Source organism: Somniosus microcephalus, chromosome 9 (assembly GCF_052327205.1).
Source record: "Somniosus microcephalus isolate GS21.2 chromosome 9, FLI_Smic_1.0, whole genome shotgun sequence".
Taxonomy (NCBI): domain Eukaryota; kingdom Metazoa; phylum Chordata; class Chondrichthyes; order Squaliformes; family Somniosidae; genus Somniosus; species Somniosus microcephalus.
The window spans coordinates 100,351,198-100,365,603 of NC_140995.1; the positions used below are offsets into that span (position 1 = coordinate 100,351,198).

General features: G+C 42.8%; 1 protein-coding gene across 1 annotated transcript in view; it reads left to right on the plus strand.

The window, feature by feature from the left end:
• The window catches only part of otofa (otoferlin a), a 214,899-nt gene that overhangs the window by 168,484 nt on the left and 32,009 nt on the right, over positions 1–14,406 (plus strand). The window contains exons 35-37 of the mRNA XM_085998196.1: positions 787–929; positions 5,391–5,479; positions 9,309–9,407. Of these exons, the coding sequence (XP_085854322.1) occupies positions 787–929; positions 5,391–5,479; positions 9,309–9,407 (331 nt within the window). The remainder of the gene's footprint in view (positions 1–786; positions 930–5,390; positions 5,480–9,308; positions 9,408–14,406) is intronic.

Here is a 14,406-nt window from a genome sequence, read left to right on the forward strand (position 1 = left end):
CATCTTCCAGTTCTGATGAAGGGTCATTGACCTGAAACGTTAACTCTGTTTCTCTCTCCACAGATGCTGCCTGACCTGCTGAGTGTTTCCAGCATTTTCTGGTTTTTTTTCCAGATTTCCAACTTCTGCAGTATTTTGCTTTTGTTTTATGAAAATAATGGTGATATGTAGCGCTGTTTAACATATAATTTCTGAAATTGTGCCATGGGTTACTAGTATATGAATGTTTAAGACGTTCATCTAAGTTTCTCATCCTGCTGTTTTAGAAGAGGCATTAGTCTATTTATTTTAAACAGGTTAGCACTTTAACTAAAATAGTGAAGGAAGGAATTTAACGCCAATGCCATAAGTATTCGTACTCCCCCAGTGCTTAATTTCAGCGCCATGAAATTTGAAGCTTTAGTGATCCATTTTGGTTCTGAATTTGTTCTAAATTACTATCCCATGAGTATGTTGTTATACTTATGGTTGTAATACAGATTATTCTAAATTAATGGTGCAAACATGTGGCAGCTAGAAGAGTGTAGAAGTCCTGGACCCTGCAAATATATATTTTCTGTTTTGTGCATGTGAAAATATTTTCATTTGGGAAATGTTATTGTTTTATTTTATTTTTAGTAAGTATAGATCGACATATGTTCAGTTGTCATAATATGCGCAACAGTCGGATGAGGCTCTTCACTGGCACGGTAGCCTCATAAATATACCCCTGAAGAATTTTCAGAACCAATGTTTGGAAAAGTAGTCACTTTAACTTGACTGATGTTTTTCATTTTTTCTAATCAGGGGTAAAGAAAGAAACCGACGAACATTTGTCCCTGATTGTTCTACAGCATTGGGAGGGGATTCCACGTGTCGGCTGCAAGTTGGTTCCTGAACATGTGGAAACCAGGCCTCTGCTAAACCCTGAGAAACCAGGCATTGAGCAGGTACAGAAAACTGGGCAAGAAGAAAGTGTTGTTAAAGACTGTATGGGGTAATTTTATAAGCGTGCTCCCAGCAGGAGCTTTGTCTACCAGGAGTGTATATCAAAAATTGGAGCGCCATTAACTATGGATTTTCTATTCAGAATGGACTGGAAAATCACACAGTGTACACCTAAATTTCAGATATGCACCCCCAGCAGGCAAGGCTGTCCACCAGGAGCACAGACTAGCAAAATCACCCCAAGTGTGTACATCAGTATAGCTGAGTCTGATGTTTGATTCCTATTTATGGGCTGGTCTTAGTTCGGTTATTCAGGAATCTAAACCTAATATGAAACCTGGCTCAGCCCCAAGCTTTAGGTCAGATTTCTTGCAGAGAAATATGGCTTTCAAAGAAACTCGGAACAGAGCCAGTGATTGATACCGCAGTGAACTAAGGCCCTGATTTTCTGCCAGCCGTCGGGCGGGTTTTCAGGCGAGCAGGGCCGAAAATCACCGAAATAGGGGGTCGCAACCCCCTCCCCCCCCCCCCCGCCTGATTCCCCACCCTGTCCGACTTTCGGACCACCGTTTCTCCGCGAGCCGATTCAGTCCTGCCCGCCGCTGGCGGGACTGGTCGTTGGGACCCTAATCACCAATTATTGGCATGTTTCATGCAATTTTAAGGGGCCCTTGCTATTTTCAAGGGTTCCCCACGCTAAACACGCCTGCGGGGAACCCCGCTGATGAAACCTGGCGTGAAACTTGCCGGCTTGCTTGCTGTCAGCTGCAGGTCATTCGGGAAAGCTGAGATTTAATCGGAGAGCATTTGTATGTTGAAGGACCTTGTTGTTGCAGGCTTGGGGCTACTTCTTCAAGGCTTAGGCACAGCTGTGGAAGGTTGGCGCCTCACACACTTCTCCAATGTGATCTCCTGGGAAGCCCCTCTCGCCACCCTCACTCAGCGCTTCCTCAGCGGAGGCATCTACCAGAAGCATGGGACGCCTTTTTTTCCTTCCCTTCTTGCCATTAAAAGATCTCCAGCAGCAGAGGCGGCAGCAGCAGAACCTGGAACAGCAGGATGAGCACCAGGAGCACCAGGCTGCTACTCACTCACCTGAAGCTGCACAGGCCAGAAGGGGCCAGCGCTTGGAAGTGGTTTGAGAGCACCTTGCTGCGCTTTAGGGGGCCATGGGGACCCATTTCTGCACTGACAGTCCTGCTCAGAAGGACTTCCATGAAGGTCTGGTTTCTCTGTTCAATAGATGGCCATCGCTCCTCAAGAGATGTCATTCTCTTATGAGCACTCACCATGTTTTCCATACCCTGGCGACTTATCTCCTCCATGGAGGTTGCCAACCTTTCCATGGTGATGCGTTCATGCGCCAATGACTCCACAAAGGCTCTGCTCATGGTCGCTATGGACTCCTCCATTCGCTCCACACTCACAGCGACCCTGGAGACAAAACCTACCAGAGACTCCTGCATCTGTGCATGGAGATCCATCACCTCTTCTCTTGCGGATGGACCCAGAGGCAGAGGGTCGACATGCAGCGCAGCTGAGCTGAGCTGGCAGAGTCCTGCGCCCTCCGACGAGGACTCTCCACTGCTGTCCCTGTCTCCAGAATCTGCTGAGGTGCACTTGTGAGCTGTGAAACACCAGGTGACAACACTACTCTATGTCCCGAAGGTCCCCCCGAGGTGTGAGTGTCTGCGCTGGTGCTGGGTGCGCTTACTTCTGCTGACACTGCGCCCTCAGAGGTTGGAGCTTCCTCTGAGGAGTCTGGCTGCACAGCCTCTTCCTCCTCCACAGTGGGGACGGGGGCTCTGGATGGTCCTGTGGGGGAGTAGAGGAAGGAGTTAGAGATGTGATGCCAAGGTTACATGCACATTCGAGTTGACATCTGCTGACACCTGCATCCATGCAGCCTTGGTCTCAGTGGGAGGCCCCTTCCTGCCTGACCTAGGGAAGAGGACCTCCCTGTGGGCCCTAACCCCAGCCAATAATGCCTGCAGTGAAGCTTCGTCGAATTTGGAGGCAGCTCGGGGTCTGGCACTGGCCACAGCTGCTGCAGGCTCCTGTGCCATCCTGCATGGTTCGTTTGGAAGCCAACAGAGGAAGCAATGCTTGCTGTGGACCTTGAAAGCACCATGAATGATGACATCATGCTGTGGGGCTTCCTGACTGGAAATGGACAATTAGCAAGGCTGCCCACACGCTGGAAATTAATTGGCCACGTGAGGGAAAATTGCGTGCAGCTGGCTGACCCATTTTTTTGTGGATCAGAACCCCACATTCGGGGAATCCGACCATTTCCCACACAATCCACAAAATCGGGCCCTAAATGTCCAAAATATCTCCATAAAAACAGCGCTACAACCTTCAGACTAAAGACCGAAACAGCAACACTTTTGTGCACCCCCCTACAGAAAGGACTGTGTGCCAATCAGTGTCAGTTATTGGCCACAATCATGTCCCCATGTGACATCAGTGAAGTTTGTCCACTTCCGTGTGACTAAAATGTTATTTACTGGGCAAGTGTGGGGGCCTTCAACTGTGGACTATTCTGCAGTAAGGAGCAATGGACCTATAAATATGAATATCTTTCAAAAAGCAGAGCTTCACATTGTACTATCAACATAACTACAATATTAGATGAGAATGAAAGGCACTGTAATACTTGATTAACAAAGAATAAATAATGGCCCATATTTTCCAACCCCCACGGGTGTGAACGAGCTGTGTACACACCCGTAGGGGTTCAGGCATGCGAAGCGCATGCGCTGAAAACCGGCATTTCCGATCTGTCAGACAGATCATCCGCCTGCCCTGGAGAAGGGCCTCTGCGGGTGGAGAGTTCCGCTTTCATTAAATTTTTGTTTAAAATATTTAATTTAAGGTAATTTTAACTAATTTTAAATATGTGATTTAAATTTTTTTTTTAATGTTTTAGTGTGTTTTTTGAGTGATCCCTGTTGAGTCTGTGTTTACAAGTGCAGTTATTATGAATAACATGACACAGACAACAGAGAGTAACTAAACAGGTCTTTAGTGATTGAGGGTCAGAGCGGGAACTGAGATACATATTACTCCACAGGGTTTATATACCGGTGTGGTCACTACCGGTACTACAATGTACAGGAGCTGTTAAAAGCAGTCCTTCACCTTAAGGTATCCTCTTAAGGTAGTACAGGTTACATACACTACAATCCCCATTCATACTTTTGACAGGTCTATGCGGAGAGACCTGTCAAAAGTGTGTAGGGGGATTCCCTTCTTTGATTGGTTCCCCATGGCCCACGTGATCCCAGGGGCGCTTGTGAACCGCCTGCGTCCCTGGGATACCTGGGCCTCTGCGTGCACAGACCAGGAGAGGCCCAGGATTGGAAGTGTCGGGACCTACGAAGCCAGCAGGTAAGTTCGTAGATTTTTCCAGATCGGAGGCAACCGCACGCAGGAAGCCTCCGATCAGAAAATCCGGCCCATAATAAATGTGGTTAAATTCTACAGACCTTGACATTTAATTAGTGTTATGTCAGTTTGGAAACATGGTGGGATCAGGCAATCAGGCAACAGAAAATATAGGAAGAAAGAAGGCATTGAGTATTTAAGTGGTTTAAGATACTGGTGGAGAATTCTCCCAGCAACAGTCTAGACCTACCCTAAATTCTCCTAATTGCTTTATGGAGTTTGCTGATTTTACCTATATCAGTTATAAAAGATCCAGCCATCAAAGATTTTCCAACACTGAGAATATGCCCAGAAAACCAAAAAAACTTTTTTTCACCTATGCCAATACTGAAACCCATCTCTATCTTATCAAGCCAAATTTCCCTCTCTGCTCACATTTACACTTTGGGAAACGTTGATGCAATCTTTGTGTATCATGCCCTGACAGCTCTTCCTATTCAATGTGTAGAATAACACTTGAGGGAAATAATAATTTCAATCTAGAAATCAGGGAGGGACGATTTTAACCCTACCCAACTGGTAGGTAGGCAATTAAAATTTCTCGGGTTACTTACCCGTCAGAAAGCTGGCAGGAACTCACAGTTCCAAATTTTGACCTGCTCTGCTGAGCAGGTGCCAATGGCATCTGCCCAAAGCTGGTGGGGTCCTTCTTTACACATGCATGTTGGGTCCCGATGATGTAATCAGACCCGACTACAGTTCTTACTGGTGGCCTGAGCGTGGAAGCCACAGTAGCCTTCCTATGTGAAGAAAGTGGGAAGAGGAGTTTGAGGCCAGAAGAGGTCCAAACAGGTAAGTTTTTTACTTTCCTTGAGTTGCCAGGAGAAGCAGGAGTACTTGTCTGAGCCCCACAAAGAAAACTTAGGCCCCCACTGCTGGGGACACCCCCCTTTTCCTAATGCGAGATGGCCGCCAAAGCCAATCCCAAAACTGGAGATTGTATGGATCATTTTGCAGTTTGGCAGACAACTACGAATAATTAATTTGAAGTTCCCTTTTTGCACAATTTTCAGGGTCACATCGAAATGTTTGTTGATATGTTTCCAAAGGACATGCCTGCACCAGGAGCAGCAATTGATATATCACCACGGAAACCAAAGAAGTAAAGTATTCTCATATTATTAGCGGTGTGCAATGTAACAAATTTAATTCAGTACGACTGTTCTTTTTACGCATATTTTACCGATTCCATTTACCTTCACAATATTCTGAAGGAACTAACACATTTGTCTCCAGAAAAGCCCAAATTGTCATTTAAACAGAAAGGCTGCTGACATCAATATATTAACATCCTTGTATACCAGCCGCTCAGTGAATTATACTTCAGGCTCCACTTGAACAGAATCAGTTCTTGTTTATTTTAATTTCTAAACACTCATAACATTCTTTTATTTCCCTGGAATCCTCATCTCAAAGCATCTTTTTTTCAACTTGAAGGAGATGAGTAAGAGAATGAGAGAGTCCAGGAGTAGAATCAAGAGCACAGACTATGATAGAATATGTTAATAGGCAATTTCCTCTCCACAGAAAGCAATCCAGGTGGTTAGAGGAGGAAGAAAGCACTTTTAACACAGCGCTGCTTATTATATATTTTAAAATAAGTTTTTCCTGCGATTGCAACCATGGCCGGATTTTGAAGTTTAGACCCGCCTGGTAGCGTGCATGTGACGTCATCCGCAGGTTCCCCGCCCAGAAGTCAACCTGATTGACAGGCTGGCTTCTAGTCGGGCAGGAGCACTGGACAGGAGGCCGCAGGACCAGGTAGGTGCGAGCCCCGACCCTGAGGGGGGTGGGTTCAGGGAAGGGTCTGATCCCGGGGAGGGTGGGGGCTCCCCGAACCGGTGGGATCCCCGGCCGGCTGCAGTTAAACCTGTACAGCAGGTTAAATCCGAGGCTTCCAGCCTCATTACAGGTATAATATTTAAAGTGCCAACCCGCCTCCTGGGAGCGGTTTGGCTGGCCGCCCCTGCTCTCCTGAGCCTCTGTTAAACCCGGAAGTGGGCGGGTTGGGGTCGGGATTCACATTTTTTATACTTTAATCTCCCACCTGACCTCAACCCACCCATTTTTTGAAGTTACAATTTGCCCCCATGTGTTTTGAACTGGGGCAGTCTTGACAAAGGGTTTTGACCCGAAACGTTGACTGTATTTTCTCTCCACGGATGTTGCCTGGCCTGCTGAGTTTTTCCAGCATTTTTTGTTGTTATTTCATCCTGCCTGCATTTTCTGTTGAGATAGATGTTCTGTTCTCTTTAATTTGGATATTGGAATAATAAGCTTACCAAATGACAACAGCAATATTTTTGGTAGCTAATTTGCCTTACAGGCAAAATCCTGACTACTACCTCTTCATTTCTCAGATCTTGGTTTGAATCCAAACCAGAGGCAAGTGATAGAAATCAGTTGTTTGGAATAGGGATACGCATGTTCTCCACCCATTGTAACTTAAATTAACTAACTTTGGATCTGTTCAAAGAGATCTTTTTTGGTTATGGTTGTCCCTGTCTATTCTTTTGTAAGTGGCACTGCACATGATAAAACATGTGTCATCGTTTCCCATGACATGAACATTTTGTTCTGAACCATGTGCCTATGTAGCCATCTTGCACATTGTGCCATTTAGGACTGTAGTCATAGGTTGTGGATTTCAAAAAATACACTTAAAAATGCTATTATTCCATTTTCTGATGATCTAGTACAAGGAGAAGATAGCTGATATCAAGATGGTCCGGGAGATTGTATGCACCAGCAATCCCTGATTATCTAGTTTGGGGTGGTGTGGGGGGTAGAAGCTGATGTGTTGCTTTAGCTTTGGCTACCTGAGTTTCACAAGCACTGACGCCAAATTCCAAATGCTTTATTCCCAGTTATGCATCTTAAATTAAACTTACAACCATCTGTCCATTGGACCCAAGTCCACGGCAAAAGACTAGCAGGGTCTTCGGGACTAATTTTGCAAATTTTGCTTGGAGGAATCATAAGCACAAGTACTTAGAGAATAACCCTGCTGGTGTGCTATCTTCATTTGAAGGACCCCATTTTGGGGTGAGTGCCCATTCTGTCGTGGCTGTCAGACAGGAATGAAAAAAATTACAAACCACTGGGATTGATGAACTTCAATGAGCACCCATGTCCTCAGTAACTTCCCTTACAGTCTGTGCAAGTTTAAGATACTACTTTGCACTTCTGGAGAGTGGAGTTGAACTCCAATTCAAAAATGAATAATCATCTACTGAAGGATCCTAGCAATCAAAGGTCAAAAGAAAGAGACACCAGTTTATAGTAATTAGGTGTTCAGTACCCAGTATCAGTCCCTTTTCAGCCTGTGTCTCACTCAATCATTAATATTATATTTACAGGAGGAATTTCCAACCTGTAGCTCCACCAATCACTTCTCTATGGTTTGATTTGCAGTTGGAGCGTGGAGGCATCCCATTGCATATCATTTCTAAAACATCGTCGGAGATTTTTTTTAAATACTAAAATACTTTAACTTTCCAAGTATTGGAGTAGTGGCTAGGCTATTTTTCAAGCAGTATGGAGAACCTCTGCTCTCTAATTCCTGAGGGATATTTTATTGCTTTATATGTGGTTTCCTTTAGTTTATCACAACCCTCAGTCGCACCATTCAAGCAAACTGGGCTGGGGGCTCAATTGTCCTATGTATTTATTGATTTGCTTTGACAACTGCTGAACAACATAGTAACCAAAGCAGTAAAGTCAAGTGCTGATGTTTCAATGTTGATGTAACTGAAAAATTACCAGCCAAAACAGATCACCAATCTTACTGTTATTGATTGCTTCCTTGCTGTCATGTTTGAGGTTTTTGCTGTCATTGTAAAGCCCAATAAGCAATACTAAAATTGGCAGGTTTAAGCTACGTTATGGGGTAATTCTCCGACTTCGGGGACCCAATGGGGAACCTAACCCATTGGAAGCACATATCAAAATTCAAGCACCAGTTCACATGAGTTTCTGGCCATTTAAATTTGGTTTACTAATATGCATTCCATGCAGCCGAGGCTCCCTGTCATGAGCACAAGGTCAGAAAATTACCCCTAAGAGTCTTCCAGGTGTTTTTGACTCAAAAGCTCAATAGTTCAGATAACATATTATCAGTACTAACATTGTCGCACCAGCCAACACAATAAATTTATAAAGGTAATAATTTCAGATATTTTATTCTGTATTTTTTTTCATATTTCTCTGCCAAATATTTGTGAACTACAATTCATGGAATCCTGCTCTGCTGGGAGGATGAAACAGTTCAGCACATTGACTAGTTCAGGATTACTATGAATGCTACTTCCTGTTTACCCTCAAGAAGATGTGCTTTATTGTCGCAGAAAATAATTGTTCCCCAGATGTTTCTTCCCCTCGCTTCCCCAATGATTTATCCATGATTAGCAAATTCATCCTAATTGTAAACATTGGAATTTAAGCTTTGATCCTCAGCTGAGAGTTCATTGCTCTCGCATTGTAGTTACTGGACTGCCCAGTATCTGAATATTTTTAGAATTAAGTTATAAAATATAATTTAAGGTGTTCTGTTTTTCAATAATAAAAATGTAAGTGTAATTTTAAGAAGGCCAAAACATGGAACTTGCAGTTTAATAAGAATATGGTGTGATAAGCAGAGTGGTTAAGTGCTATAAGATAGTGGTTACAAGAAATCAACAGAGTTCATATTAGGGGCCCTTTGATAATGTTTTTGTAGCACACCCTATTTCAGTTTCACAATTCTTTCTTTGTCCCCCTCGGGTACTTCTATGTAAGAAATCCGTCAGTACTTTTTATTTGCATTGAAAACAATTGAAGCTCTATTGTGTGTGCAAAGTTAACACTGACTGGAGAGAATGCAACAGGTGTGTTATGCGTTCAGTATTATTTGTACCTCAGCATCTCACCTTGTCTTCCTTCCTCCCTGCCAGATATGAGCTTAGAGTGATAGTTTGGAATACAGATGAGGTTATCTTGGAAGACGATGATTACTTCACTGGAGAGAAATCTAGTGACATTTTTGTCAGGGGGTATGTACAACTGTGTGACCTGTGGGGTCGTGAAGTGTGTTTTTTTCTAATTCCTCTTTGTTTGTTGCTTTTGTTGTTAACCAGTTATGAACTGCGTGTTATTATTTGGAACACTGATGACGTTGTTCTTGAAGATGATGCTTTCATGACAGGAGAGAAGATGTCAGACATCTATGTCAGGGGGTAATGATACCATTGCACGGCTCATCCCCCTCTATGCTGAGCAATCATTCACTATCCCACCATACATTTCTGCAACATAACTATTAGCAATTGCATTTAACTGCATTTCAAATCCATACCAAACATATTTCTGGTTCCTTTAACAATTTACATGAAGTACAATGCAATATGTTGCATGAAGAAAAATTCTGGAATAGCCCTTTAAAATAAAATAAAATGTTTTTTTGGAAATTGTTCTTGCAGCACCCAGCTACAAATTGAATTGATAGTTCTTGCTTTTGGAATGATTAACTGGCTTAGAGTTGGGATTCGGATTCGATGCAAGACCAACCAGCCACAACTCAAACGCAAGACCATAAGACATGAAAAAGTGTGCAGTAAGAAAAATTATTTGGCTCATTTAGCCTGCAGATAACTGTCTTAGATTCTCTCCAATATATTTAGACTTCTGAGAGAGATGATATACCACAGGTGAAATGGTTTCTTTCTGATCCCCAAAGGTAATCAAATTAAAATCTAAGGATATCAATATATTAAAACCTATGCTGGTTAAATCTTACCAGTTACATTGAACAAATAACAATCTCAATGTTTAACAGAAGTGGAACCAAATTATTTGCTCCATGCTGTACTCATTATACATATCCTCATGTCTTTCGATTTCATTTGTAAGGAGAGCAAATACTGAGGTTTTACAACATTGTCCTCATATCCTACTATTGCTACTGCTAGTTAAATTCTCCATTCTCCCCACAAATAATTCCTACTAACATGAGGCATCTAATCCTGCCTAAATCCCTATCTCAAAATATAAATCCTCCTAATTAACCCTAAAACAATAGAGATACCAATGGCCCTTAATTTGGAGCAAACGAATGATAGTGTCAAAATCTTTACCAAAACTTCAAGAGTTATATTTTTCCTATTTTTACATAATGGGCAGGGTAGAGTGTTAAGCCATCAGGTGTCTTCACATTCTAACAAAACTGACAGGTTTCGACATGTATATAAAAAAATAGAATTTGTACCTGCACTAAAAATTTCTACTGACAGTTGCTAGATTTAGGGAATAGAATTGTTGAATTACTCAATATAGATATATCCTCCTTCATTCTTTCAATGCGATACAGTCCCTACGTATAAATAGGATGGGATAAACTTTATGATTAAGCACCCCTGATGCATAGCTTCATGCAACAGCAGCACATATTGACAAATCAAGCGCAGAGGACAGTGTGCAATAATTATGGCCCAAACAAATTTCCTTAGAATCATAGAAGTTTACGGTATAGAAAAAGGCCATTAGGTTCATTGTGCCTGTGTCAGCCCTCTGTTAGAATAATCCAAAACTAATGCCACTAGACCGTTTTTTGCTCATAGCTCTGTATCTTCCTCCATTTCAAATGTTTAACTACCTTTCCTTAAAAGGTGCAATGGTCTCTGCCTCAACTATTCTCTGTAACAAATGTAGTACAGTAACATGCTCCTCTAAGTCAAGAAATCTCTCCTAACCTCTCTCTCCTCTGTCAAGTGACAATTTTAAATTGATGACACCTTGTCACTGACTCCCCAAGCAAAGGAAATAGTCTTTCCCTATTCACTCTGTCAAAACTCTTCATAATCTAAAAGAGAAACCACCATTAAATCCCCTGTAAGTGTTCTCTGTTTTGGTAGAAATAGTCCCAGTATCACAAGTCTCTTCTCATAACTATAGCTGCTCAATTCTGGTATCATTCCTGGTGATTCGATGCTGTATGTGGTCTATGGGTATAATCACCCAGAAATTCGGGTCTCCACGGGTGAGTACGCGCTGGGTACTCACCCGTAGGCCCAACGAAAGTGCCGGTTTCGTGCATGCACTGCGCATGCGCGGGAAACCAGAACTTCCATTCCCTTAAAGGAAGGGGTTCAAAGGTCGAACGCGTACGCTGGAGAGGCAGCGCGTGCGCCTGGAACTTACGTTCTTTTTCCAGGTTTCTCCGGGAGGGTAAGTCTCCAGCAGTTACACTCTTAAAAAGCAGGCGCAAGGCCTGTTTTTAACAAGGTAAGTGGTGAATTAATTAAAATTAAAACATTTTTTCCACAGGTTTATTATTTTTAAATACTTTAAAGAAAGGTAAGTTTATTTTTAGCCGTTTGAAAATGTAATTAATTTTTTCAAAAATTTTAATTATTGTTTAAAATAGTTATTTTATGTAATTTATAGTTATTTTAAAATTGTGATTTTTTTAAAAATGTATTTGAAGTTTTAGTTATGTTTTGGGGCTTATCGTATTTATAGTTTTGACAGCTCTTCCTGTCAATTTTATGAATGTGAATTTCCCTGCTACCATTGGCTCTCCATGGCCCACGTGATCCCAGGGGACGCTTCAAACTAACTGCGCCCCTGGGATACGCAAGCACTGCGCGCCGGCAGTTGGAGGAGGCCCAGGATCGGAATCCCTCGCGGGCCCACAGCACAACGGCCGGCACGCTAGGTAAGTGCAGGTCAGAGGCTTGCACCCACGGGAAGTCTCCGACCCGAATTTCTGGGTCAATGTTCTTTCTATAATGTGCCCAAAACTGCACACAGTACTCTAACTTTGGCCTGACTCTTAGTTCTTTAGCATTGTACTCCAGCCCCCCCACCCCCATTTATAAAACTCAAAATGTCATTGGTCATTGGCTTTATCAACCTACATCCACACTTTCAGGAAATTATGCCTATTCCTCCACACCCTTCAAGGTCTCTCCTTTGAGTTTATATTCCCATTTCTTGTTTCTCTTCCCAAAATGCATTACCTCCTACTTTGCATTAAATTCTATCTGACATCTGTCTGCCCATTCTGCTAATTCTCGTGAGGTATTTTACAGTCCTCCTCATTGTTTGTGAAACCCACTAGTTTTGTGACATCAACAAATTTCAATTTTATGTTCACTGTGCCCAAGTCTAGATCATATATATATATATATAATAATATACCTAGAACAAAAGTGGATCTAGCACTGACCCCTGTAGTACACTATTTCCAACCTTTTTCTAGTCCTTTGTTTCCTGTCTGTCAACCAACTTTCTAGCCATGTTACGTAATTTACTTTTGTACCATATTTTTCTAACAAGCTTCCTATAATGCACTTTAATCAAATGTCTTTGTGTATGCTCATTTGTATGTGGAAATCATCATTGAAAAAGAATGTTTCCTTCCACCATCTTTGAATGTAGTTCAATTTCAAAATTCTCTCCTCACCCTGCCTTACTGTTTTCTATCTGACTTGCACAGCATGCATCAGTTATTATATAGATATACTAGCTGTAAAGTCTGTAGGTATTATGGCGAATTAATACACAGACTACAAGAGTAACTTTAACAGGACTTTACTATTCGAAGGTCAGGGTGAATCTGCCCAATAAATCCTGACACAGCGCTTATATACCGGTGTGGTCACCGTCGGTATTACAGTATACAGCAGCCAAGATAAAGTAGTGCCACACCTAAAATAGTTCTCTTAAAGGTGGACGGTTACATACAATAGTTCTCTTAAAGGTAGAACAGTTACATACACTACAATACTCCCTTTTTAGCTTACAACATACTTATTCCCCATTAACATAACATCATAACATATATACAACTTATGCAAAACAGTTCACAGATTCAGTCTCTCTGGAGGCTTCCTGACTCTGTCCGGATAACGCCTCGGTGGTGTAGTAGTTTTCGGCGGGGTAGTAGGTTCTTCTGGCAAGGTCGATTCGGCTTGAAGGACAGTGTCAGGTTCATCTGATTCTAGTATTACCAGATTGGAGGTAGGTGCTCTGGGTATCTCTGCTTCAACATTAGCCGTGTAAGGTTGTGGAGTAGGTTGGTCCTTTGTGGATGACCCTATGATCTGGTCAACATGTCGCCTTATGATGCTGTCACCAATGTCCACGGTATACATCAGCGGCCCTAGCCTTTTCCCAATAGTTCCAGGCTGCCATTTCTCGGTACGGTAGTCCCGGGCCAAAACTTGTTGACCTATCTGAAAGGATCTAGTTGGCCTTTCATTCATGCCCTGAAATTGCCGGTTCTCTACGTCCCTTCTGATGTTTGGCTTAATCAAATCCAGCCGGCATCTTAGTCTTCTATTGAAAAACATCATGGCGGGAGTTTGGTTTGTGACCGCATGTGTTGCATTCCTGTACGCCAACAAGAAGTTATCTACCTTATGTTGTAGGTTGATGTCTTCATTACCCATGGCCTTTATGGCCTTCTTGAAGGTCTGGACAAACCTTTCAGCTAATCCATTGGTGGCGGGATGGTATGGGGCTGACGTGTAGTGCTTGACCCCATTCCTTTTTAAGAACTTCCTGAATTCTTCGGACACAAATTGCGGTCCATTATCAGAACAGATCTGTTCCGGCAGGCCATTCCTAGCAAATATGGTCCGTAATACTGTGATGGTTTTTTCCGTGGTGGTGGAGGACATCTTTATTACCTCCGGCCACTTGGAGTGTGCATCCACCGCGATTAGAAACATTGAGTCCATAAATGGACCAGCAAAGTCGACGTGTACCCTTTGCCAAGGAGATGAGGGCCACTCCCATGGATGCAGAGGAGCTTGTGGTGGCGCGTTTTGGCCCTTCTGGCATCCTAGACAGCTCTTGGTTATTTCTTCGATGTCTCCATCAATACCTGGCCACCACACAAACGCTCTTGCTAGGTTCTTCATTTTCACTCCACCCAGATGCCCCTCGTGAAGCTCCTTTAGCACCTTATGCTGAAGTTTGGGTGGAATCACCACTCTAGATCCACACATCAAGGTTCCTCGGCACACTGACAGCTGTTCTTTTCTTTGC